Raw genomic sequence first — 24,803 nt, 5'->3', positions numbered from 1 at the left:
CCTCAGTGATTCCTCCAAGTGGTGTTCTACGTGGTGGAATACTGATTCATCAGTGGAAGGAGAGCGCGATATGTGGTAATCAACAGAGATTTCCTTCTTAATTTCTTTATCAATGAATAACCATTATTTTTCCCAAAGCTTGAGCAATCTTCAGTTTATCTGAAAACTCTTAAATAGTCAATATTTAGGTTAGATTGGGAAAGCTGGTGAACCTCTATTTGGAGCAGAGGAGATTGAGGCGAGGTTTGATGGAGGTATACAAGTTTATGCCGGGTTTTAATAAGTTAGGCAAAGAAAAGCTGTTGCCTTTAGTTGATGATGCAAGGACATGGGGACTTAGATTTAAGGTTTTGGGCAGTGGATATAGGGGGGAATGTGAGCAACAGGCTTTCTGTGCAGTGAGTGGTAACTACTTGGAACTTTGCTGACCGAGGGTTTGAAGTAGAGGCAGTTAATTATTTAGAAAGTAATTTGGATGTGCACTTGAGGGAAATAAACCTGCAGACATATGGTGATAGAGCAGAGGAATGGGGCTGATCGGATTGCTCCAGAGAGAACTGGCCTGATCTTAATGGGCTAAATGCCCTCTGTGCCATGAATTATTATATTTGTAAGCTTGTAGCTGAAGCAACATCATTCTATTGACTTAGTGATTTACAAAAATTTTACTTTATACTAAAAACTTTACTTGTTTTTATGGTAGTTTAACAAAATGTTTAGAGTCTCTTGGAATGTTTTCAATGCATTTTTGCATTGGGTCTCACTTTAATCTCATTATCCAGGAGTAAAACTTAATATTCCCCAGATTTGTGCGACCCTGTGCTTCTGGCCAACTCCATCCTTATTTATGCTAGCTGCTTCCACACTTTCCCCACTTCATTCTTTTTCCTCCCAGCTGACTTTATATGTACTTTCTGCAACTATTTATTGTTTTAGCTGTCTCCATGTATTCCCTGTAGAATCCTTCATCGTCCAAACTGTTGTTTGCTGAATGGTTCTCTATTCTTAGAGTTGGAAGACTCCCTTCAGTCTGTGTCTGCTTCCTTTCTTTATGATTGTGAATGATTATCGGTTGCCTACAAGAGCTGAAAGAAAAATAAATGGGAGGGGGATCCAGCAAGTAAGATAAAGAAAATATACCGGTGGGTGCAAAAGCAGAAAGAAATTAGAAGGAAAATTTGAAAATCTAACTGCAGAAATCTTTGATTTGTGGTTAATTCATCTCTGGAGAAACATGAGTGTGTTGGGAAAGACAAATATCTGACAAGTTATCTTTGCATCATTGTCTCTGCATTGCTGTTGGGCAATGATTGGAATCTGGCATAGAGCAACTTTGGTCGAGTCCTGTAGTCTGGTGTAAATGGAAAGACCAATTATAGTCTGGGGAGGAAACATGATATAAAAAAGCACTTTTGCTGTGTACTATACACCAATGTTCATTTTAACTTTTTCAACATTGTATACTTTTCATGCAGCGGACATGGGTTTTGCTCGATTATTTAATTCGCCCTTGAAGCCTTTAGCAGACTTGGATCCAGTAGTAGTAACATTCTGGTATCGAGCACCAGAATTGCTACTTGGGGCAAGACATTATACCAAAGCCATTGGTGAGTTCTGAAATAAATTGGAAAACATTGATGTCCTTGAATAGCATTCTCCTTGCTCAGGAAAATAAGTTAATGAATATGCATAACATTAGGTATCCAGTTTTAAGGTTTTTATGCTGTCCAGGTAATATATACTGGAAAATTAGGAAACAGAATTTCGAATGAAAATGTATTCAAAGACCTATACACATGCATTTCTAAGTGCAAGAAAAGTGAACAGCAGAGTGCTGTTTTGTCGTGAAACTTAATTCAAGTAGCAAAGCTTGCTCTTACTGAATGACCAAAAGATGTACATCATTCATTTGCAAAGTGAAATCTTAAGCTTGTTTCATTTAATTTACTATTGACAATACAGTTTAAAATATAAAACTTGTATGTTTCCAAATTTAATTATTTTATTTTTTCATTTGTAAGGGATGCTCAGCCTTAATTTATGATTTAAGAATCTGCTAAAGTCTTTCAAAGTTAAAATAAGACAAAGTTGTTTGAATTTTTAAAAAATGGATGTCTCATAATTCTGAATTTGTAATTACGAAGAAAATTTTCTTTTTTTAAAAATAAATTTTAAAGTAACCAATTATTTTTTTTCCAATTAAGGGCCAATTTAGCGTGGCCCATTCACATACCCTGCGCAACTTTGGGTGTTGGGGTTGAGACCCATGCACACACTGGGAGAATCTGAAAACTTCTCACGGGTAGTGACCCGGGGCCGGGATCTAACCCGGATCCTCAGCGCTGTGAGGCAGCAGTGCTAACCACTGGGCCACCATGCCGCTCAACAAAGAAAATTTTCTAAGTTACAATCCACAACTTGTATCTCACAGTTTGTATTTATAACATCGTACTTCAATTATATTAGTACATAGCTCTGATTACATTGCTGCTTTGAAATACAGAATATCCCTTTTTTTTCCAGAATGAAGCTTGTTTCATTTGTTAGCAGTCTCTCAAATTCTGTTGTCATATATATGAAAGTTCGGGTAACATTTCTAAGTGATCAAGCTCAAAAGCGAACATGCTCTCTGATCTTCAGAAGTTGCCAAGTTCCAGGTTGCCTGTTTTGTCCATTTTTTTACTGGTCTCTTTTTCTATTTTATTAGATATTTGGGCTATTGGCTGCATATTTGCTGAACTGCTAACATCTGAGCCTATTTTTCATTGTCGTCAAGAGGATATCAAGACTAGTAACCCTTATCACCATGACCAGCTGGATAGGATATTCAATGTAATGGGATTTCCAGCGGGTAAGTTTGGAATCTTGACTGACCTGACCTCAGGTGAATTTAAGGTGCTTTTTTAGTAAAGGCAACGGAGTCAGTCAAGTAAAAATAGAGTACTCGTTTATTCACAACAGAAACGTATATGCACACACAGGAACCAGTTCGGCTTCACCGGTCCTTTCTCTCTCTGGAGGCCTGTTCTAATTAGGCCAATCTTGCATTTAACAATCTCTGCCCTGTGGTGTATACCCTCCTTGAGCCACACAAGGACCATAATCAACCCTGTCCCATGTGCCCCGTGCAGAATACTACACCCCTCTTTCCACCACCCCCTTCCAGAGAACGTCTCTTGCGATTGGAACGCCGGGGTGGAGAACCTGCAGGGTGCGGCCGGGTGACGACAAGACCTCCGAGTCTGCGTATCCATATTGGAATCCGAGGACCACACATCAGAAGAATAAGATGGGCGTAGCAGAGCAGGCAGCAGAGGCGATGGATTTGGCAGTAGCGGGGCCAATTGCTCATAGACAGGCATTCTGGTGGTCCGTCAGACTGCAGGCGGGGACCACCGATGGGACTGCGGAACAGTGGAAGAATGGGCACAAATATGATCAAGGTGCCTTTTCATTAATTGCCCGCGCACAAGGACCTGATATGAGACGGGACCGGTCTAACCCTGGAAGCCCGCAGGGGCCCTCGCCAAAGTGTCAAATAGCACTGCGGGCCACGCCAGTGTGAGCAATATCTTTGCATTTCTTGCGAGCTGCACACGTTACCGTCGATGTCGGGGGGCAATAACAAGTGCAAAGACGGTGATCCATCGTCACCGTCACAGCCCGGCCAGGGCTACTCCCATGACTGGATGCAGAGCGATGCGATACGAGAAAAGAAACCGAGTCAGCCTGGTGTCCACCGATCCAGTGGACGGTTTCTCAGGCCCCATTTTGAGTCTGGACAGCACGTTTCACCAACCCATTTGCGGAGTGACTAGGTGCTGTGTGGATATGTCAGACACCGTTCGTCTTCATGAAGGCGGCAGATTCCTCGCTAGTGAGCGAGGCCCTGTGGTCTGTTGCAGGATCTCCAGCAACCTGTGCGTGGAAAGAGAGTCATGTGGCTGGTTGAGGGTGGCGCGAGAGGAGATGGACGACATTCGGTGTACCTCCAACCATTTTGAGTGCGCTTCGATGATCATCAGGAACATAGAGCCCAGAAAGGCCTGATGAAATCTGCATGAATACGGACCCGGGGTGCCCAAGGCGCTCACACGGGTGTAGGGGCGCTGCCACTGGGGAGTTTCTGGTGGGCCTGACAGACAGGGCAGCGTTGAGCGAGCAACTCTATGTCCGCATCTATGCCGAGCCACCAGACATAACTCCGGGCCAACATTTTCTACTTGGTAACTTCTGGGTGCGCAGCATGAAGGTCCTTCAAGATCAGCAGCGGACCTTTCTCTGGAACGACGACCCTGATACCCTAGAGGAGAACACCATCCTTAACGGTCAGCTCTACCATCTTTGTTGAAAAAGCCTTTCAGCTCCACGGGCAGATGTTGACGTGGCCCACTGGTCAAAATCAAATGTCTAACTTTGGATAAAATGGGATCTTACTGCATCCAGTTGCGGATGCAGGTAGCCGTCGCTGGCAGGAAGTCCATGAAATTAAGGACCGTCATGACTTGGTCCGACTTTGTGGTGGAGGGGGTGAGGGGGAGGTGGAGTGGTCTCCTGCCTGCTCTGGAAATGGAAGGCGACTCAAAGCATCAATGAGCGCAATCGAAGTTCCGGGGTGATGCTCAAAGGAGTATTGATGTGCCGTTGAAAGAACGGCACACCTTTGTATGTGGGGCGAGGCAATCGGCAGTATTGCTTTGTCTTTCTGAAACAGGCCCAGCATTAGTTTGTCGTCCGTTTATAATAAGAAAATGATGACCATACACACTGGTGAAAGCACTTGATCCTGAAGATGCGGTCTTTTTCAATATCAGCATTGTTGCGCTCTGTGGCCGTTAGAGTTCTAGAGGCATAAGCAATGGGCTGATTGACGCTGTCACCCATGCAGTGTGAGAACACTGCACCAAGCCCATATGGGACTTTCTGACCCATAGACCATAATCTGTATGACTAAACAACAACACCTCCACGATAGTCCTCAATACCGCGGCCCTGCAAGGCTGCGCACTTAGCCTGCTACCATACTTGTTATGCATGCACGACTGAGTGGCAAAATCTGGCTCCAACTCCATCTACAAGTTTGCTGACGACTCAAATGTAGTGGCTCGGATCTCAAACAATGACGAGTCGGAATACAGGAGGGGATAGAGAATCTAATGGAGTGATAAAACAACAACCTATTGCTCAATGCCAGCAAAACTGAAGAGCTGATCATTGACTTCAGGAAGCAAAGTACTGTACACACCGCTGTCAGCATGAGCAGGACTGAGGTAAAGATGGTTGACAGCTTCAAATTCCTAGACGTGCACATCAGCAAAAATCTGTCCTAGCCCACCCACGTCAACACTATGACCAAGAAAGCACAACAATGCCTATACTTGCTGAGGAAATTCAGCATGTCCACATTAACTCTTACCAACTTTTACAGGTGCACCATAGAAAGCATCCTATCGGGCTGCATCAGAGCCTGGTAAGGCAACTGATCGGCCTAAGACCGCAAGAAACTTCAGAGTTGTGAACACTGCCCAGTCCCATCACACAAACACGTTGCCATCCATTGACTCTGCACTTCCCGCTGCTGCCTTGGGAAAGCAGGCAGCATAATCAAACACCACTCCCACCCAGCTCACTCATTCTTCCAACTTCTCCCATCGGGCAGGAGATACAAAAGTCTGAGAACTCACATGAATAGATTCAAAAACAGCTTCTTCCCTGTTACCAGACTCGTGAACAACCCTCTTATGGACCGATGTGACTAATACTGCAACTCCTATATGCTTCACCCGATGTCTGTGTCTATGTATGTACAAGGCGTACCATGTGTTGCCCTGTTACGTTTTTTATCATGTATGAAATGATCTGTTTGATCTGCCGCTGAAAAATACTTTTCACTGTACCTCGATACTCAAGACAATAAACAAATCAAAATATGGTGAGGGTCTCATGTCAAGTATAGGGGCCTGGCGGCATTGTGATGTGTACACATTTTGGAGGAAACAAACACCTGCTTCACCAATTGGAAAGCAGAGTCTTGTGCTGCACCCCACAACCAAGGCCTGCCCTTCTGCAGCAATCAGTGGAGGGAGGCCCAGGGTTGTGGCCAATTCGGCAGGAAGCACCCATGATAATTAACTAGGTCCAAAAATGAACGGAGCTCCTTCGCATTCATCAGCGTCAGAGCCCAATTGACAGCTTGCACCCTGTCAGCCATCGGGTGGAGGCCATCGTGGTCGACCCAGTACATCAAATAAACTATGTCCCTTGCTTGAGACAAACATTTCTCCCCAAGGAATTGGACACCATACTCAGGAAAGCGTTGCAGCACTTCTTCCAAATTTTGAAAATGTTCGGCCTCAAATTGTGCCCATCAAAGTTGACTGCTACTCTGGAAAGGCCATGTAGAATCTCCTCTATAATTATGCACTGAAAGATGGCGCAGGCTGAAGAGAAGCCGTGGAAGGGGAAATAAGTATATTCGTACAAGCCTTATGGGTATTGATTGCGACAAACCTTCTGGAGGCTTCATGGAGCTTGAGCTGCAAGTACGCGTTACGCGTGTTCAGTTTGGTAAAGATGGAACATCCCACCAAAGTGGCATAGATTTCCTCAAAATGGGGGAATGGGTAATGATCTAGATGAGATGCCATATCAACGGTAAGCTCATAATTGCTGCACAGGTTCGGTTTCATGACCAGTATCACTGGCGTTGCCCAGTCGTCGAACTGAACCGGCCGAATGGTTCCAAGGCCCTCCAAAAGCTTCAATTCATCCTCGACCTTTCCCACAAGTGCGTGGGAGACCAGCCGCGCTCTGAAAAAATGAGGTTTGGCCTGCGGGTCAACCCAGATCTTTGCTACGGCACCTTTTATCTTTCCGAGGTCTGGTACAGAATTGTCAGGGAAGGTGACTATTGATGTTCACCAGAGCATAGACAGGAGCCAGTCTGGGCATGGCCTTGCAGTTCAGTTGTATTTCCAAGTCTCTGTCAGCCTCTTCGCGGTCGACAGCATGGTGGGCGCAAGTTTGGGGTCGGCGGTTGGCACGATCCGTGCGGGCAAGGTGATGTCTATCATAGGGGCACTGCAGCGGGCGCTAGTAGTAGCCACACTTGCTTGGGGGCGCCATCAGCCCTGTCAGAGTCCAGAGAGGGTGTTCGATGTTGCTTCTGATCACAAGGCCACTGTCCTACAGTGAGGGACATTGACTTACATTGCCTGCAGCTCTTGTACTCCCCAACTGTGCTTTCCTGAGAGAGAGCAATTTGTAATGACTGCTGAAAAGTCAGGGCACCTTCACCAAGCAGATGTTTCAGAATGTCAGGGTCATTAATGTCACAAACTAAATGGTCCCTCACCATGCCATTGTGTCAGCTAATTTTATGTAGCCGGGGGATATATTCAGCAACTGACTCCGCTTGCACCGCCATATTAAATCTGTACCTCTGTACAATGCTAGAGGGCGTCAGATTGAATTGGTTCCCCACCAAGTCAATTAATTGGTCTACGCAACAGTGTCTGGTGCCACCAGAAATTTAATGCCCCAAATAATCCCGAAAGTATGTGCACCGCACATCAGCAGAATTACTGTCTGGCGTTCATTTTCAGTAATATTATTCGCCCTGAAGAAAAAGTGGAGATGAGCTGCGTATTGGGCCAGGACTCTATTGCAGGGTCAAAAGCATCCAACCGTCCAAATGCAGGCAGAGTGAGCGAGCAAGAAGTACCTCAGTCCAAAGCAAGCAAAGTAGCAATAGGCGGTAGAGGTGCTCGTCGACAGCTTCCAGTTGATCCTCGTCACCAGTTTAGTAAAGACAACAGAGTCAGTCGAGTAAAAATAAAGTACTGGTTTATTCACAACAGAAATTTGTATACACACACGGGACCCGTTAAGGCTTCACCTGTCCTTTCTCTCCCTGGAGGCCTGTTATAGTCAGACCAACCTTCTTAATAATAATAATGTTTATTGTCACAAGTAGGCTTACATTAACACTGCAATGAAGTTACTGTGAAAATCCCCTAGTCGCCACATTCCGGCTTCTGTTCGGGTACACCGAGGGAGAATTCCGAATGTCCAAATTACCTAACAGCATGTCTTTCGGGACTTGTGGGAGGAAACTGAAGCACCCGGAGGAAACCCCACTCAGACACTGGGCAAACGTGCAGACTCCGCATAAACAGTGACCCAAGCCGGGAATCGAACCTGGGCTCCGAGTGCAGTGAAGCAACAGTGCTAACCACTGTCCTACCATGCCGCCCTTGTATACAAAAATCGCCCTCCCATAGTTAACAGGAGAGAGCATACTCCTCGACTATAATCAAACCTGTCTCGTGTGCCCCGAGTGGGGTACGACAGTTTTTATGTCACCTATTTCTACACATCAATGGTGGAGCAGTCTTCTATGTGGAATTCATGCTGCATGTGCAGAATTGTTGGATATTTGAAATTTAGTACATTTGATATAACAATGTTGGTTACAAATTTTACAAGTAGCCTATTTTTTCTATTAGCATTCATAAACATGTAGGCTATGGAATATTTTTGTTAGCTAAACCTAGCAGCAAGGAATTAAATTGTTCTATACTCTGAATATCTGCAAAAATTCAATGTTTTGCTGCTTTTCCATTTTTCTAAACTGGCCTACATTAGTTCAATCGCTGGCTTAGAAGCTATTTGCAACCTCCTGGAGCAGAAGGAGGCCATTTGGCCCATGAAGTCTGCATTATTACACAATATTCCTTTCCTTCCCCCTCTGTTTACCAAATACACACTAATTTTAAGATTAACATGGATTGCAAAGTACATCATAAACTACAATGATCTCATTAAGGGGCAGGTTTAGCTCACTGAGCTAAATCGCTGGCTTTTACAGCAGACCAAGCAGGCCAGCAGCACGGTTCGATTCCCGTACCAGCCTCCCCGAACAGGCGACTAGGGGCTTTTCACAGTAACTTCATTGAAGCATACTCGTGACAATAAGCGATTTTCATTTCATTAGGGGCTGGTTTAGCTCACCAGGCTAAATCGCTGGCTTTTAAAGCAGACCAGGCCAGCAGCACGGTTCGATTCCCGTACCAGCCTCCCCGGACAGGCGCCGGAATGTGGCGACTAGGGGCTTTTCACAGTAATTTCATTGAAGCCTACTTGTGACAATAAGCGATTTTCATTTTCATTAACACATTGTCCCTTTTAAGCACGCAGACTGGCTGTAGTCAAATACACACCCTCTGCTCTTAACCTAAATAAATTTGGGGGTTTTCTCCTCCAAATCCCCGCAGATGATTGTCACGTGAGAGATTCCAAGCTCTACCCCAAAAACACGCTTTAAATCTTCTCTCGTGATAATGCTTTCTCTTGGCAGTTTGCATTCTGAAATCCAGTCTAAACAACGGCTCCCTGCTATTTACTCTTCACACTGTAACCCTCTCTAAGCACAATATAATCACAATTGGAATTGAAACCAATCCCCACACATACAAAACACCTTTGTCCAGTATGAAACTATAGGTTTTATCCTTCCAGGTACAGAAACATTAAATCAAACCCACTTAAAACTATACCATATTTGTAATGTTTTTCAATGCTGCTATGATCCCAGTAGATGTTATAACTGGACTCCGGAAGATCCCAGAATGAAACCCTGGCTCAAAAAACCATAACGTTTTTTTTTCATATAACGTGGAGGAACAGAGTCACAGGACCACTAATTAGTTTTAACAACAAGAAATAAAATGTTCATGAAACATTTTTTAAAAATTGGATTACAGTACAATACTCCTTTACTCCTCACTTAGTTTAACAATTCCGCACAGGTTTTTGGATTAACACTGATTACAACGCACATCTTAATCTACAATGGTCTCATTAGTACAATGTTCCTTTAGCACACAATAAATAACCCGGAAATCAATATTAGTGGAGAAATGGGGCTTCCGGTTGCGGCTATGCGGAGCTGAGCCGCACGTTCGGCAGCTCCCGCTAGAAACTGACTTTTGGGCTCTTTTAGGGCCCCCAGCACTGCTTGATTGACGATTCCCGACGTGGGAAAGGGTCTGCAGTAGATACCCAGGGTTCTATGGACCGGACCAGGAGTGGGGCGAGCAGAAAAGCGGTGGCAGCGCCTCTGGAAAAGCGGGGGAAGGAAAACAAAATGGCGGTCGGCAGAGCCCTCGAGGAGTGGAGGCAGTGGGTGCAGGAGCAGCAGGAGACTCTTCAGCGCTGCTTTCGGGAGCTTAAGGTGGGAGCTGTTGGAGTCGCTGAAGGCTACCACCGGTATGCTGCTGGAGACTCAGACAGCCCAGGGGGCCGCAATCCGGGAGCTGCAGCAGCAAGCCTCCGAAAGAGAGGATGAGGCCGCGGCACTCGCAGGGAAGGTGGAGATGCACGAGGCGCTTCATAAAAAATGGCAGGAGCGGTTAGAGGAGATGGTGAACCGGTCGAGGCGGAAAAAATTTACGGATCCTGGGCCTCACGGAGGGGCTGGAGGGGTCGGACCTGGCGGCCTATGTGGTCGTTTTGTTGAACTCGCTGATGGGAGCTGGGTCCTTCCAGGGGCCCCTGGAGCTGGAGGGGGCCCACAGAATACTGGCCAGGAGGCCCAAGCCGAATGAGCCGCCGCGGGCGGTGTTGGTGCGGTTCCACCGGTTCGTTGACCAGGAGTGCGTGCTTCAGTGGGCCAAGAAGGAGCGGAGCAGCAAGTGGGAGAACACGGTGGTGCGGATCTACCAGGACTGGAGTGCGGAGGTGGCTAAGCGGAGGGCTGGGTACAACCGGACGAAGGCGGTGCTCCACAGAAAGAGTGTGAAGTTTGGCATGTTGCAGCCGGCGCGTCTGTGGGTCACCTACAAGGACCGTCACAATTATTTCGAGTCCCCGGAGGAGGCGTGGGCCTTTGTGCAGGCCGAGAAATTGGACTCAAACTGAGGGTCAGGGATGGGGGTTTTGTATGTAAATGTAACTGTGTCTATTTTTTGGAGGAGGGGTTCTTTGTTTCATGCAGGATGTGTGTTGGCTTCAGGGTGGGTGGGGTGAGGTCTTTTTGTATGGGTCTGGTGGACGGGTTCGGGCAGGGAAGTAAACTGGGAGTGCGGGGAGCTGGTGGTGGGGATCGGCAATGGGAGCTGTCCTAGAGGAGGCGGGGTTGGGCAGGGCGAAAGCGCGGGCTTTCCTCTTGTTTCCCGCGCTGCGGGCGGGGTCAGGGCTGAGAAGCGCGGGCCTTTGCTTGTTTTTATTTTCCCGCGCGAGGGGGGGCCTGCTGGTGGGCACGGAGGAGGAGGAGTAGCCCCACGTGGGGAGGGGTCGGAGGTGTGGCGGGAGTCGCCGGGGTCAGCGCAGAAGTTAGCTAGCTCACGGGAGTGCTATTGAGGGGGGGGGGGGGCGTGGCTGGGAGGGGTCCTAGCCCCGGGGGGGGGTTACCGGGTTGCTGCTGAAATGGCCAGGAAGGAGCTGGAGTGTACTGGCGGGGGGGGGGGGAGGGGGGAGGAGGAGAAGGGTTGCCGCCGTGGGGGACAGGCCGGGCGGGGGGCGCTGGCCAGTGGGGGGCACGGGATGGGTTATGGCTAGTCAGCAGGGGAGGGGGGCAGGGAGCCCTCTGATCCGGCTGATAACTTGGATTGTGAGGGGGCTGAATGGGCCGGTCAAACGGGCCCGGGTGTTTACGCACTTGAACGGGCTGAAGGCGGATGTGGCCATGCTCCAGGAGACGCACCTGAAGGTGGCGGACCAGGGTCGACTGAGGAAGGGATGGGTGGGCCAAGTATTTCATTCAGGGCTGGATGCGAAGAATCGGGGGGTGGAAATCCTGGTGGGAAAGAGGGTGTCGTTTGAGGCGTCAAATGTGATGGCTGACAGTGGCGGGAGGTATGTGATGGTGAGTGGTAAGCTGCAGGGGGAGCAGGTGGTGCTGGTGAATGTCTACGCCCCGAACTGGGACGATGCGGGGTCTTTGCGGCGCATGTTGGGCCGAATTCCGGATCTGGAGGCGGGACTTCAACACGGTGCTGGATCCCCCATTGGATCGATCCAGGTCCCGGACGGGTAGGAGGCCGGCGGTGGCTAAGGTGTTGAGGGGGTTTATGGATCAGATGGGAGGGGTGGATTCCTGGAGGTTTGCGAGGCCAAGGGCCAGGGAGTATTCGTTTTTCTCCCATGTACATGAGGCCTATTCCAGGATCGATTTTTTTTGTCCTGAGCAGGGGGCTGGTTTCGAGGGTGGAGGATGCCGAATACTCTGCCATAGCCATTTCGGATCATGCCCCGCACTGGGTGGACCTCAGGCTGGGGGAGGAGAGGGACCAGCGCCCGCTCTGGCGCTTGGAGGTGGGGCTGCTGGCAGATGAGTGGTGGGCGGGAGGGTTCGGGGGTGTATCAAGAGGTACCTTGAGGCCAACGATAACGGGGAGGTCCGAGTGCAGACGGTCTGGGAGGCATTGAAAGCGGTGATTAGAGGGGAGTTGATTTCCATCCGAACCCATGGGGAGAGCAGAGAGAGAGGGAGAGATTGGTGGGGGAGATGGTGAGGGTGGACAGGAGATATGCGGAGGCTCCGGAGGAAGGATTACTGGGGGAGCGGCGTAGCCTTCAGGCCAGGTTCGATCTACTGACCACCAGAAAGGCGGACGCTCAGTGGAGGAAAGCACAGGGAGCAGTGTATTAATACGGGGAGACGGCGAGTAGGATGCTGGCACACCAGCTCTTAAAGTGAGACGCGGCCAGGGAGATTGGGGGAGTGAAGGATAGAGATGGGATGGTGGTGCGGAGGGGGGTAGACGTTAATGGGGTCTTTAGGGACTTTTATGGGGAATTGTACCGGTCTGAACCCCCGGTGGAGGGGGGGGAATGGGGTGCTTCCTGAAGGTGGAGGCGGGGCAGGTGGAGGGAACTGGGGCGCCGATTGAGCTGGAGGAACTGGTCACTGGGATTGGCAGCATACAGTCGGGGAAGGCGCCGGGGCCGGATGGGTTTCCGGCCGAATTTTATAAAATGTATGCGGACCTGTTGGGCCCCCTGTTGGTTCGGATCTTTAACGAGGCAAGGGAGGGGGGGGGGGGGGGGGGGGCTTTGCCCCCAACTATGTCACGGGCGCTGATTTCCTTGATCCTTAAACGGGACACGGACCCCCTGCAGTGTGGGTCATATAGGCCGATCTCGCTGCTAAATGTAGACGCCAAGCTGTTGGCGAAGATCTTGGCCACAAGGATAGAGGACTGTGTGCCCGGGGTCATTCACGAGGACCAGACGGGGTTTGTAAAGGGAAGGCAGTTGAATACCAACATACGAAGGCTTCTGAATGTCATTATGATGCCGGCTGTGGAAGGGGGAGCGGAGATAGTGGTGGCATTAGACGCAGAGAAGGCCTTTGATAGGGTTGAGTGGGGGTATCTGTGGGAGGTGTTGGAAAGGTTTGAGTTTGGGGAGGGGTTTGTCCGTTGGGTGAGGGTGCTCTATGAGGCCCGGAGGAGGAGGTCGGAGTACTTTCGGCTGCACCGGGAGACGAGGCAGGGGTGTCCCCTGTCCCCCTTGCTCTTTGCGTTGGCAATTGAGCCCCTGGCCATGGCGCTGAGGGAGTCGGGACAGGGTGTTCTCGGGGGTGTGGGTTGGTGGAGGGAAGATTTCGGACGTGTATCATGTTATGCAGGAGGTGGATGAGGCCTCGGTGGTGGAGCTGAAGGGTAAATGGGAAGAGGAGCTGGGTGAGGGGTTTGAGGAGGGGACGTGGGCGGATGCCCTGGAAAGGGTGAACTCCTCCTCTTCTTGTGCGAGGCTTAGCCTCATACAGTTCAAAGTGCTGCATAGGGCTCATATGACCGGGACGGGGATGAGCAGGTTCTTTGGGGGCGAAGATGGTTCGGTGGGAGGGAGAATTGTGTACATGGGTTTGTTGGATGTGGCGGGTGTTATCTCTTGCCTTTTTGTTGTTTTCTTTTTTTGTTTTTGTAGTTGCTGTGGGGGGGGGGGGGGGGGGGGGGGGGGTGGTTTGTTCTTTGGTTTTACTATGGTTGTTTAGTTAATATTGTTTTGTTTATATTTTGTGAAAATCTTAATAAAAATTATTTTTTTTTAAAAATTAGTGAAGAAATGGTGTTGGGAAAATTGATGGGAAATTGAAGGCTGGTAAATCCCCGAGGCCTGATAATCTACGTCCCAGAGCACTTAAGGAAGTTGATCTCGAAATAGCGGATATATTGGTGGTCATCTTCTAAGATTCTGTGAACTCTGGAACAGTTCCTACAGATTGCAGGGTAGCTAATGTACCCCCACTATTTAAAAAGGGAGATAAAGAGAGAACAGTGAATTATAGATCAGTACGCCTGTGTCGGTCGTAGGGAAAATTCAAGACTCCATTATCAAAGATTTTAAATCAGAGCACTGAGAAAATAGTGGCAGGATCGTACAGAGTCAGCATGAATTTATGAAAGGGAAATCATGCTTGACAAATATACTGGAATTCTTCAAGTATGTAACTAGTAGAGTTGATGAGAGGGAACCAGTTGATGTGGTATATATTGAACTTTCGGAAGGCTTGCGACAAAATCCTACATAAGAGATTAGCGTGTAAAATTAAAGCACATGGGATTAGGGGTTGTGTACCGAGATGGATAGAAAACTGGTTGGCAGACAGGAAACAAAGAGTAGGAATTAACGTTTTCTTTCCCAAATGGCAGGCAGTGACTACTGGGATACTGCAGGGATTGGTGCTGGGACCCCAGCTATTCACAATATATATTAATAATTTAGATGAGAGAACAAAATGTAATATCTCCAAATCTACAGATGACACAAAGTTGGGTGGGTGGTTCCCCACCTAATTGAGTTCAGCTAACACACAGACTCGCGGAGACAGCAACTCTGGCTAAGACGGCTTTACTTTCCAAGCTTGGTTCAACGTACGAGGGAGAGTGATTTGGATAAACGCCAAAACCACTCTGCTTTACAATGCTTCGGTATCAACAGTTGTACAATTTCCAAAAGTCAGCAACCCCTGCTCCCCAGTTGGACTTGATCCAATCCTTGTTGCTGCAGATTTTACCGTGACCAATGAATTTTACTTTAGGCAGCCTAGTGACCGTGTGATCACTCGTAATGTAGCCTCATCTGACCATCTGTTGTTTTTCGCATCTGCTGTTTCTTTTCTACTCCCATTTCTTTTACCTTCGTGTGGTCCCTGCTCATACCATTGTCTGTCTGAGCGCAGGATGCTGGAGCTGCTGATAAGAACTGCTTATTGAACTGACTGTTGTTGCTGACCACATTACTTCTGTCTGATTCAGTCTGTCTTAGGAATGTGGTCAATTTAAATCCCATCATACATTGTGGCCATTACTATTAGTAGGAGTTTAAATGCTTGTTACTGCTAAGTTCTAAGAATACATGTTTAATGGTTAATAATGATTACTGGATACATTTTCTATGATTAGTTTCAATCCTCAGTAAACTAACTTATGCAGAGCTATTCTATTGTTATCCTAGCTATCCAGTTTTAAGGGGTCTCATCTCAGGACCCCCCCCCCCCCTTCATCATGTTCCCTCTTTAGCTTCTAAAGCGAACTACTTCTAGCAGAGCAAGAGACCTATATTCTCTCTCACTACTTGTCTCCAACTGCTATCAAATTCAGCTAAACCATAAATTTAAAAGCTTCTCTACCTTACAAGGCCCCAGTTGCTAAGCAACACCCAATGCGTGTATGCCTTTCATTTATTCTTCATGCCGTAGCCCTCTCTAAGTACAAGAGAAACGCAGTTAGAACTTAACCTACCCGCACAAATTCAAGCACCTTTGTCCAGGATGGACCTCTAGGTTTTACCCTGTCAGGCACAGGGTAAAATGTTAAATTAAACCCACTTGAAACTATACCTTATTTCTAATGTTTGCCAGTACAAACCTAATTCCCTTAAAACTGCCTTTGTTTTTCTCACAATACAAATATAATCCCTTAAAGCTACCTTTTGTTTTCCTTACACTGTCTTTGTAAATTCCTGGCTGTTTAATAGTGTAGCTGGAAATTAGCTCTGCTCACAGCATGGACAAAACATGTGTTTGAAAGAGAACAACAGATAGTGTAGGTTAACTACTTTCGCTCCCAGATGCCTCAAGGGAAATTTGGTTCTCCATTCTTCAAAATAAACATGTTATAAAATGTTTGATCTCTTCCATTATGTAATGTGACATAGCATAAACAGCATTTCAGTATCCTTTAGGCTCTAGCCTTTCACAGCATTGCTGACTTTTTGAAACTGAATTTTGCAACTGTTTTGAATCTTAAGGAAGATTCGAGATTTGGAAATCCCTGACCATATTTTCAGTTCAATGTACTTTCCCTATCCATATTAAAATATTGGAATGTAGATGTCTTTAATTTATTGGCTAATTTTAAATGTTGCCACTGAAATATGGTATTGGGAAAGCCCATGAAGGCCATCGAGGGCCTTTGGTACTTCTGGTGCCTTGGGCTAGTTGAATGGAAATGTGGAGACATCGGAACCACCTCAATAATTTTTGATTGGCATTCAGACCAGGTTGCGAATTCCTTACTTCTGCATAAAGCTAAAACCGGGTGTGTGCAAGAAATAACACACGTCACTACAGTATTACCAAATGTGCGTGAAAAATTGAAATACCAGGATTTAGTTAGAGAAGTAAAATAAAGATTAGTTAATTGAAAGATCCTGGAATTATGGAAGAGAAACGTTATTTTCACAAAAATAAATGGAATACTTTATGCTGAAGCTTTTCTTTATGATATTACAATGCCCTGCCTATTGCAGCAGCTTAACACATAAATAAGCTTGTATTTGTGCCTTGGGTAGCATGGATATCAGCTCCTTAAGCTCATTTCTCTCTGCACTGCTGGAGACATAAGATCTTGGGTGGGACAGCAGAATGGCTGCTGCTGCTGGTGGAACTGGACGCAACTTTTTGTTTCACTTGTGGGCAAATCAACTTCAGTCTACCTGCATACGCCGACAAAACTTGTACAGATCTTACTTTTATATTGAGTAGTGCCAAAAGCCAGGAGAATGAAAAGCAAAAATATGTCTTGAACATTCACAGTTGCTTCACTGCTGCCACTAATATTTGGAATTCCTCCTTGCAATTAAATTGGGGCAAGTCCAGAATGCCGGCAGACTACATATTGTGTAATGAATGAGGGCTTGCAATATAAGTGCACAATAAATGGTGCTGATGTCAATTGATCTACAGTTTAAATTTAAAATTGGTCTACAGCAATTCAACTTTAATTGGGTTTCTGGAAACTGTTTCAAACATTTGTGGTTGCTGTTTAACCTGAAATGGCATTATGTATCATCATAGAGTTTACAGTGCAGTGTATATCGGACAATTAATTGTCCGCCACTGGGTGAGCCTGAGATAAATGTGAACAACCTGAATTCCTCAAGTATTGTATAGCACTGTTCAAAACACATATCTTCCCACTTGATATTTAGAATATGGCAAAGACCGTAGCTATGGAAAGAGTTTAACCTTCTCTCATGCCTGCTGTACATTGTTGTGTGGTAGCAAGAATTAGTGTGCTCAGAACACACTTTTAGTAGACTTAATGTTAATTTCCTAATTTTCTACACATGGGTAATCACTTAGCCAAAATTATTTTGACCTTTAATTTAAAAAAGAAGCATTTGTAAGTGGCATTTAATGCTTTAGTCTGAGGGGTAGCATTTGTGGTACAGGAAGCACTGCTTTAGAGCACAGCGACATTTGGTTGGGTCTCGCACTAAGTTTTGAATTGCCTTGTTTTTTGTGCCATTATAGAGTCCAAGTTTCAACGAATTCTGGCAACAGAAATCCATTTTGTTGTCGGCTTCAATAGGATAGTGTGGGTTATTTTGATCAGGAGATAAGTAAATTATATTCACCCTACTTAAATTTGGTGTTATTTCAAGTCATGCTTTAGGACTAATAGACTGAATCTGAAGTTTATTTTAAGTTTGGCTGTACTGGACACAAAAGCAGGATGAAAGCAAAATGCTCCGAATGATGGGATCTGAATCAAAAACCGAGAATACAGGTCTGATCGCATCTGTAGGGAGAGAAAACAGAGTTAAAGTTTCAGGTCCATTTGCCAACTCGTCGGAACTGAAAGGGAGGGGAAATGTATTGTATGTTGTACTGTATCAGGAGGGTGGAACAGCTGGAATGGGATTAGTGGGAGCTGGGAGAGATTGTAACAAAGATGTAGCAAATCTTAAGAACAAGTGACAGATGACCCAGTGGGGGAAGTTGGGGAACAAAGGGTTTTTGCATTGAGACAAAAATGTATAGGATTTCTTTTTTAATAAGGTCAAGATTAAGGCGAAAGATCACATCTAAAGTTGTTTAACTCAATGTTGAGTCCTGAGGGCTGTACTGTGCCTAATCTTTGCACTTCACTGGAGATTGCAGCAGGCCAAGGATGGAAACATGGGCATGAGAGCATGCAAAAGGAAGGTTACTGAACGTGCTAAAATTAGGTGCCTGTGCACTCCTGTTAACTTTGGGTTAAATTTAAACAGTAATCTCTAAGTAAAAAGAATTTGAGTGCTTCTTGTTTCTTTGCTATAATTTCCGTGTGAATTTGGAAACAAAAATACTATTTCTAAGTTTGTGGCTGACATCAGATTGAGGGGGTTATCAGTACTGAGGGTGACTGCAACAAATTAAAGGAGGAATTCATGATTTGCAGAATAAGCTAATAATTGACAAATGAAGTTCAACACAGATACATATGAGTGAATACATTTTAATTTGATAGGAAGAACAGGGAAACATTTATTAATTAAGGTCACTTATTAATGTGTTTATTATTTAAGGGGAGGCGGTGGTGCAGAGATATTTTCACTAGTTTAGTAACCCAAAGACCGGGGGTAATGCTCTGGGAAGTAATGTTCGATCCCACCATGGCAGATGGTGAAATTTGAATTCAATAAAAGTCTGGAATAAAAAGTCTAATGATGACCATGAAACTATTGATGATTGTTGTAAAAACCCATCTGGTTTACTTGTGTCCCTTAGAGAAGGAAATTGCCATCTTTCACATTTCTGACCTACACATATCTTCAGATCTACAGCAATGTGGTTGACTTTTAATTGCCCACTGAAATGGCCGAACAAGCCACTCTGTTCAAGAGCAATTGGGGATGGGCAGTGGTGTCTACATCCTATAAATGATTTTTTTTGAAATTGGAAAGTGCAAATCTAGATGGGGTAGAGGAACAAAGGGATCTCAGAGTGCAAGTACAGGTTAGCAAGGCCATATGAAAAACAAACCGAGTATAAGGCTTTGTTTCTCAAAGGATGGAACTGAAAAGTAGGGAAGTTATATTAAACTTATAATGAACTTTGGTTAGACAACACTTAGACTACTGTGTACAGTTATGGTTGCTATATTATAGAACAAAGAAAAGGACAGCACAGGAACAGGTCCTTCGGCCCTCCAAGCCTGCGCCGACCATGCTACCCGTCTAAACTAAAATCTTCTACTCTTCCGGGGTCCGTATCCCTTTATTTCCATCATATTCATGTATTTATTAAGGCACCCGTTAAACGTCACTATCGTCCCTGCTTCCACCACCCCCTCCAGCAGCGAGTACCAGGCACCCACTACTGCCACCCACTATAGAAAGGATATATAAGTGCTGGAGAGGGTCCAAATAGCAGGGGCTGTTTAGCACAGGGCTAAATCGCTGGCTTTGAAAGCAGGCCAGCAGCACGGTTCGATTCCCGTAACAGCCTCCCCGAATAGGCGCCAGAATGTGGCGACTAGGGGCTTTTCACAGTAACTTCATTTGAAGCCTACTCGTGACAATAAGCGATTTTCATTTCATTTCAAAGAAGATTTTTAAGGAAATATCAGAAATCTATGGGCCTGTGCATCAGGAAAATATTGACAGGCTGTGTTTCTTGTTTTGCAAAAAAAAGGGATAAGGGTAACCTAATAGAGGTCTTTAAAATATGGAAGGTTTTGATGGAGTGAATGCATAGAAAATAGTAGCCTAATAGTCCATTGATATCAAGTAGTCACAAAGTAATTGTTTGCTACTGGTTTAAGGCAGAGATAAGTGCAAACAACCCAGATTCACAAAGAAATCCAACAGCGAATTCAGGAGAAACCGCTTTACTCAGAGTAGTAAAAATGTAGAACTTGCTACCGCAGGGGGAGGTTGAAGTGAATAGCATTGATATATTTAAGGGGAAGATGGATAAGCAAGCATATGAGCGTGAAGGAAATAAATGGCTACCATAGTAAATTTTAAATGAGAAAAGATGGGAGAAAGATCAATTGGAGCATAGACACCGTTATCAATGGTTGGATCTAATGTCCTGTTTTTATGCCATATATTCTATATATAATGCTGTTTCTTTTTATTTGTCGGTAATGCAAACCAGAAGCATATTGAAATCATGAATGGGAAGTAGTTTAAATTAACATGCATTTTATTTCATGGTTTGTTGCCAGATAAAGATTGGGAAGACATTAAAAAAATGCCAGAACATTCAACATTGATGAAAGATTTTAGAAGAAATACGTGAGTTTATTCTTAACTTACCTGCTATAATTAATTTATATGCAAAAGTACAGTCACATTATACTATTTTAGAATTACAGAATGATTACACCACAGAAGGAGGCCTATTGGACCTTTTGTCTATGCTGACTCTCAGCAAGAGTAATTCGGCTAACCCCACTCCCCTGCCCTATCCCCATAGTTTTTCAAATTTGTTCTCCTCAGCTGATTGCCTAATTTCCTTTTGAATGTCACAATATAATCTGCCTTTGCCACTCTCGTGTAGTACATTCCAAATCCTAACCACACGCTGCATTTTAAAAAAAAATTCCTCATGTTGCAATTTGTTCTTTTGCCATTTATCTTAAATTGGTGTCTGTTATGTTCCCAATGTACTGCAAAGAGAAAAGGTAAGGAAGTGCCATACACTTGGGTTTCTTCCAAATACGATACAAGGCTTATTCAGGAGATGTTGCTCATACAATACAAAATGAAGACCTAAAGTCCACGCAAGCACTGCTGATGCAACTACAGATCACTTGACGTTCCACCAGCAGGGACGTTTTACTTCAATACATAGCACCCTCCCCCTTTACGTCATTGTTCAAACAACAACTTTTAAAATCATTTATACATTAGGTACATTACTTTGCACCGTTATCCTTTCACATATATATATGCAACTTAATAAGTGAGTCTCTGAGGTGGACATATATTTAATTTGGATTGTACTTGACGTTCTGGAGGCTACTCCATGGGCGGGATTCTCCGGTCTCCAACAACGAAATTGCGTTCAGCGATCAGCCAGAGAATCCCCGTTTGTGCGAAAATCAGGTTGCGCCACTTTTGTGATGCTCTGCCCCCTCCAAAACGGTGTGCTCAGAGTATGCCGCATGCCATATGGACGGCCTCTTGACGTCACCTGAGGCCCTCCCCTGATGTTCCGCCCCCCCCATGGGCTGAGTTCCCAACAGCGTGGGTCACTCGTGGTATTTATTATCGTGAACCCGATGTGGCGGCTGCGGACTGACTCCAGTGCCGTCACAGTTGGATGGGACCCGACTAAAGCTGGGGGCTTTGCGCTGCGTGCCTGCTAGCTCCCTGCCAGACAGAGGGTCGGTACAGCTTTTGCGCCATTTCTTCTGGTGTAAAACGCCACTGTTCCCATGTCGGCGTCAGTACTTAGTCTTCAAATCGGAGAATCCAGCCCCATACCTTTGAAGTGGCCTTGGAAATAGTGGATGCTATGGTGGTCATCTTACGGGATTCTATAGACTCTGGAACAGTCCTTGCAGATTAGAGGGTAGCTAATGTCACTCCAATATTCATAAAGGGAGGTAGAGAGAAAACAGGGAATTATAGACCAGTAAGCCTAACATCGGTAGTGGGGAAAATTCTTGAATCCATTATCAAGGACTTTATTGCGGAACATTTAGAAAGTATTGGCAGGATCAGTCAGAGTCAGCATGGAGTTATGAAGGGAAAATCATGCTTGATAAATCTGTTGGAATTCTTTGAAGATGTAACCAGTACAGTTGTCAAGGGGGAGCCAGTTGATGTGGTGTATTTGGACTTTCAGAAGGCATTTGACAAAGTCCCGCATAAGAGACTATTGTGCAAGATTAAAGCGCATGGGATTGGGGGAAGTGTATTAAGGTGGATAGAAAACTGGTTGGCAGAGAGGAAACAAACAGTAGGGATTAATGAGGGATTAACCTTTCTCCTCTTTGCTTCCCCCTCCCCCCACATCTACAGTTCATCCTCTGATGTTAGTTTCTCTGCTGTTTGACCTTTCACATCTTTTGTTCTCTCTGGGGACTGCCATTAGCGCTCTTTCCCCTTGGTTTCTGTGGCCATTAGCACCCGGTTTCCTTGGGTTTCTGTGGCTATGACTCATCTTTCATTCTCACTCCACAGTATAAATATTTCCCACTTTCTCTGCCTGTTAGCTTTGACAAAGAGTCATCAGACTCAAAACGTTAGCTCTTTTCTCTCCCAACAAATGCTGCCAGACCTGCTGAGATTTTCCAGCATTTTCTCTTTCGAGTAGGGATTAATGGGTCATTTTCAAATTGGCAGGCAGTAACTAGTGGGGTGCCACAGTGATCGGTGCTAGGACTCCAGCTATTCACAACATATAATAATGATTTGGATTAGGGAACAAAATATAACATCACAAAGTTTGCAGACGATACCAAGTTGGGTGGAAGGGTGAACTGTGACGAGGATGCAGAGATCCTACAGCATGGTCTCGACAGGTTGGGCAAGTGGGCAAATCAATGGCAGATGCAGTATAATTTGGATAAGTGTGAGGTTATTCACTTTGGAAGCAAAAACAGGAAGGCAGATTACTACCTTAACGGTTGTAAATTGGGCGAGGGGAGTGAGCTGCGGGACCTGGGTGTCCTTGTGCACCAGTTGCTGAAGGTAAGCATGCAGGTGCAGCAGGGGGTAAAGAAGGCTAATGGTATGTTTGCCTTCATTGCGAGAGGTTTCGAGTACAGGGGCAGGGATGTGTTGTTGCAATTATACAGGGCCTTGGTGAGGCAGTTTTGGTCTCCTTTTCTAAGGAAGGATGTTCTTGCTCTCGAGGGAATGCAGCGAAGGTTTGCCAGACTGATTCCAGCAATGGCGGAATGTCATATGAGGCGAGATTGACAAGGTTAGGACTGTTCTCACTAGAGTTCAGAAGAATGAGGGGGGATCTCATAGAGGGTGGGTGGGTCCAAAACCAAGGGTCACAGTCTGAGGATTCAGGGTATACCATTTTGGACAGAGATGAGGAGACATTTCTTCACCCGAAGAGTGATGAGCCTGAGGAATTCATTACCAAATGAAGTAGTTGATGCTAAAACATTGAATATATTCAAGAGGCGGCTAGATATAGCACTTGGGCGAATGGGATCAAAGGTTATGGGGAGAAAGCAGGATTAGACTATTGAGTTGGATGTTCAACCATGATCGTGATAAATGGCGGAGCAGGCTCAAAGGGCCAAAAGACCTCCTTCTGCTCCTATCTTCTATGTATGTATCTATGTGACCTATTTTGGGAGTACTTCAGTGTCCATCCTCAGAAACAGAATCTGAATGTGTCTGCCTTTGGTCTCTATACAGAAGTATCACTGCTTAGATTTTCAGATGAAAATACTTCTTGGGAAGTTTCAACAATTTCACTTTATGAAGTTATTAGTTGGTCAGTATGATGTCGCCAAATTCTCATAATCCACCTGCATGATATCGGACCTGTTTTTGCAAGGATAACTGGAGGTAGCCATTTCTCATTTGGAGTGTAACTTCCTGCTCGCACTTGCTCTCCTTGAGTGAATACTCTCTTTTTAGAGTTCTGTTATCTCCTAGAAATTTATGGTTTTTGTTGTTGTTATTTGACAATCCCTGCAGTATCAGGTTGTATCAATAGATCAAACTGCGGTTTCTATTTTGTTTTAATGAAATTAAAATGTGTTTCCTCAATTGCTTACATTTCAAATATTACAATGATCCAGTCAGAAGTTTGGTACCATAACATAATCCTACAACACATTCCATTCTGATATACACCTCTCTTCCTCAGTTAGTAAGCCTGATCAAAGATTGTGTTCCAGGATTTACCGTTGTTGAAATAACATTAAGCACATGAAATTAGCGTTGCGAATGAACTTTGTGTCATTGTGTGTGTGTGGTGTTTGTTATCATAGAATTTGCAGTGCAGAAGGAGGCCTTTCAGCCATCGAGTCTGCACTGGCCCTTGGAAAAAACACCCTATTTAAGCCCACACCTCCACCCTATCCCCATAACCCAGCAACCCCACCTAATCTTTGGCCACCAAGGGGCAATTTAGCATAGCCAATCTACCTAACCTGCACATTTTTGGACTGAGAGGAAACCGGAGCACCCGGAGAAAACCCACGCAGACACTGGGAGAAAGTGCAAACTTCACACCGACAGCCACCTGAGGCCGGGAATTGAATCCGGGGCCCTGATGCAGTGAGGCAGCAGTGCTAACCACTGTGACAGTGTGCCGCCCCTGAAGAGGTTATTCACTCATCTTGATAATGTGCCTTGGACCTTTGATGCCTTGATTGAGTATTTAAGTGACTATACGAATCACTCGGCCAATCCATTTGTTGGAGAATGGTACAGATCTGACTTTTGTGTGCCGCATACTATTCCCTTTCAAGACTTCCAGCTCCTTGGAAGTGAACTGAGTTCCATTGTCGCTTACGACCTGCTCCGGTCTACCAAAACTTACAAATGTTTCTCAGTCGTACGTTCGGCTATCGTAGATCTCATAATCACTACTTCCA

The 24,803-nt window shown here is 45.5% G+C and overlaps 1 protein-coding gene across 3 annotated transcripts in view; it reads left to right on the top strand.

Annotated features, from left to right (window-relative positions):
• The window catches only part of cdk8 (cyclin-dependent kinase 8), a 174,152-nt gene that overhangs the window by 117,595 nt on the left and 31,754 nt on the right, over window positions 1-24,803 (top strand). For all 3 annotated transcript variants that reach the window (XM_038817911.1, XM_038817910.1, XM_038817912.1), the window contains 3 exons: window positions 1,476-1,607; window positions 2,708-2,851; window positions 20,451-20,520. In XM_038817911.1, the coding sequence (XP_038673839.1) occupies window positions 1,476-1,607; window positions 2,708-2,851; window positions 20,451-20,520 (346 nt within the window). The remainder of the gene's footprint in view (window positions 1-1,475; window positions 1,608-2,707; window positions 2,852-20,450; window positions 20,521-24,803) is intronic.

This window comes from Scyliorhinus canicula, chromosome 14 (assembly GCF_902713615.1).
Source record: "Scyliorhinus canicula chromosome 14, sScyCan1.1, whole genome shotgun sequence".
Taxonomy (NCBI): Eukaryota; Metazoa; Chordata; class Chondrichthyes; order Carcharhiniformes; family Scyliorhinidae; genus Scyliorhinus; species Scyliorhinus canicula.
This window is presented reverse-complemented; position numbering and strand designations above follow the sequence as displayed.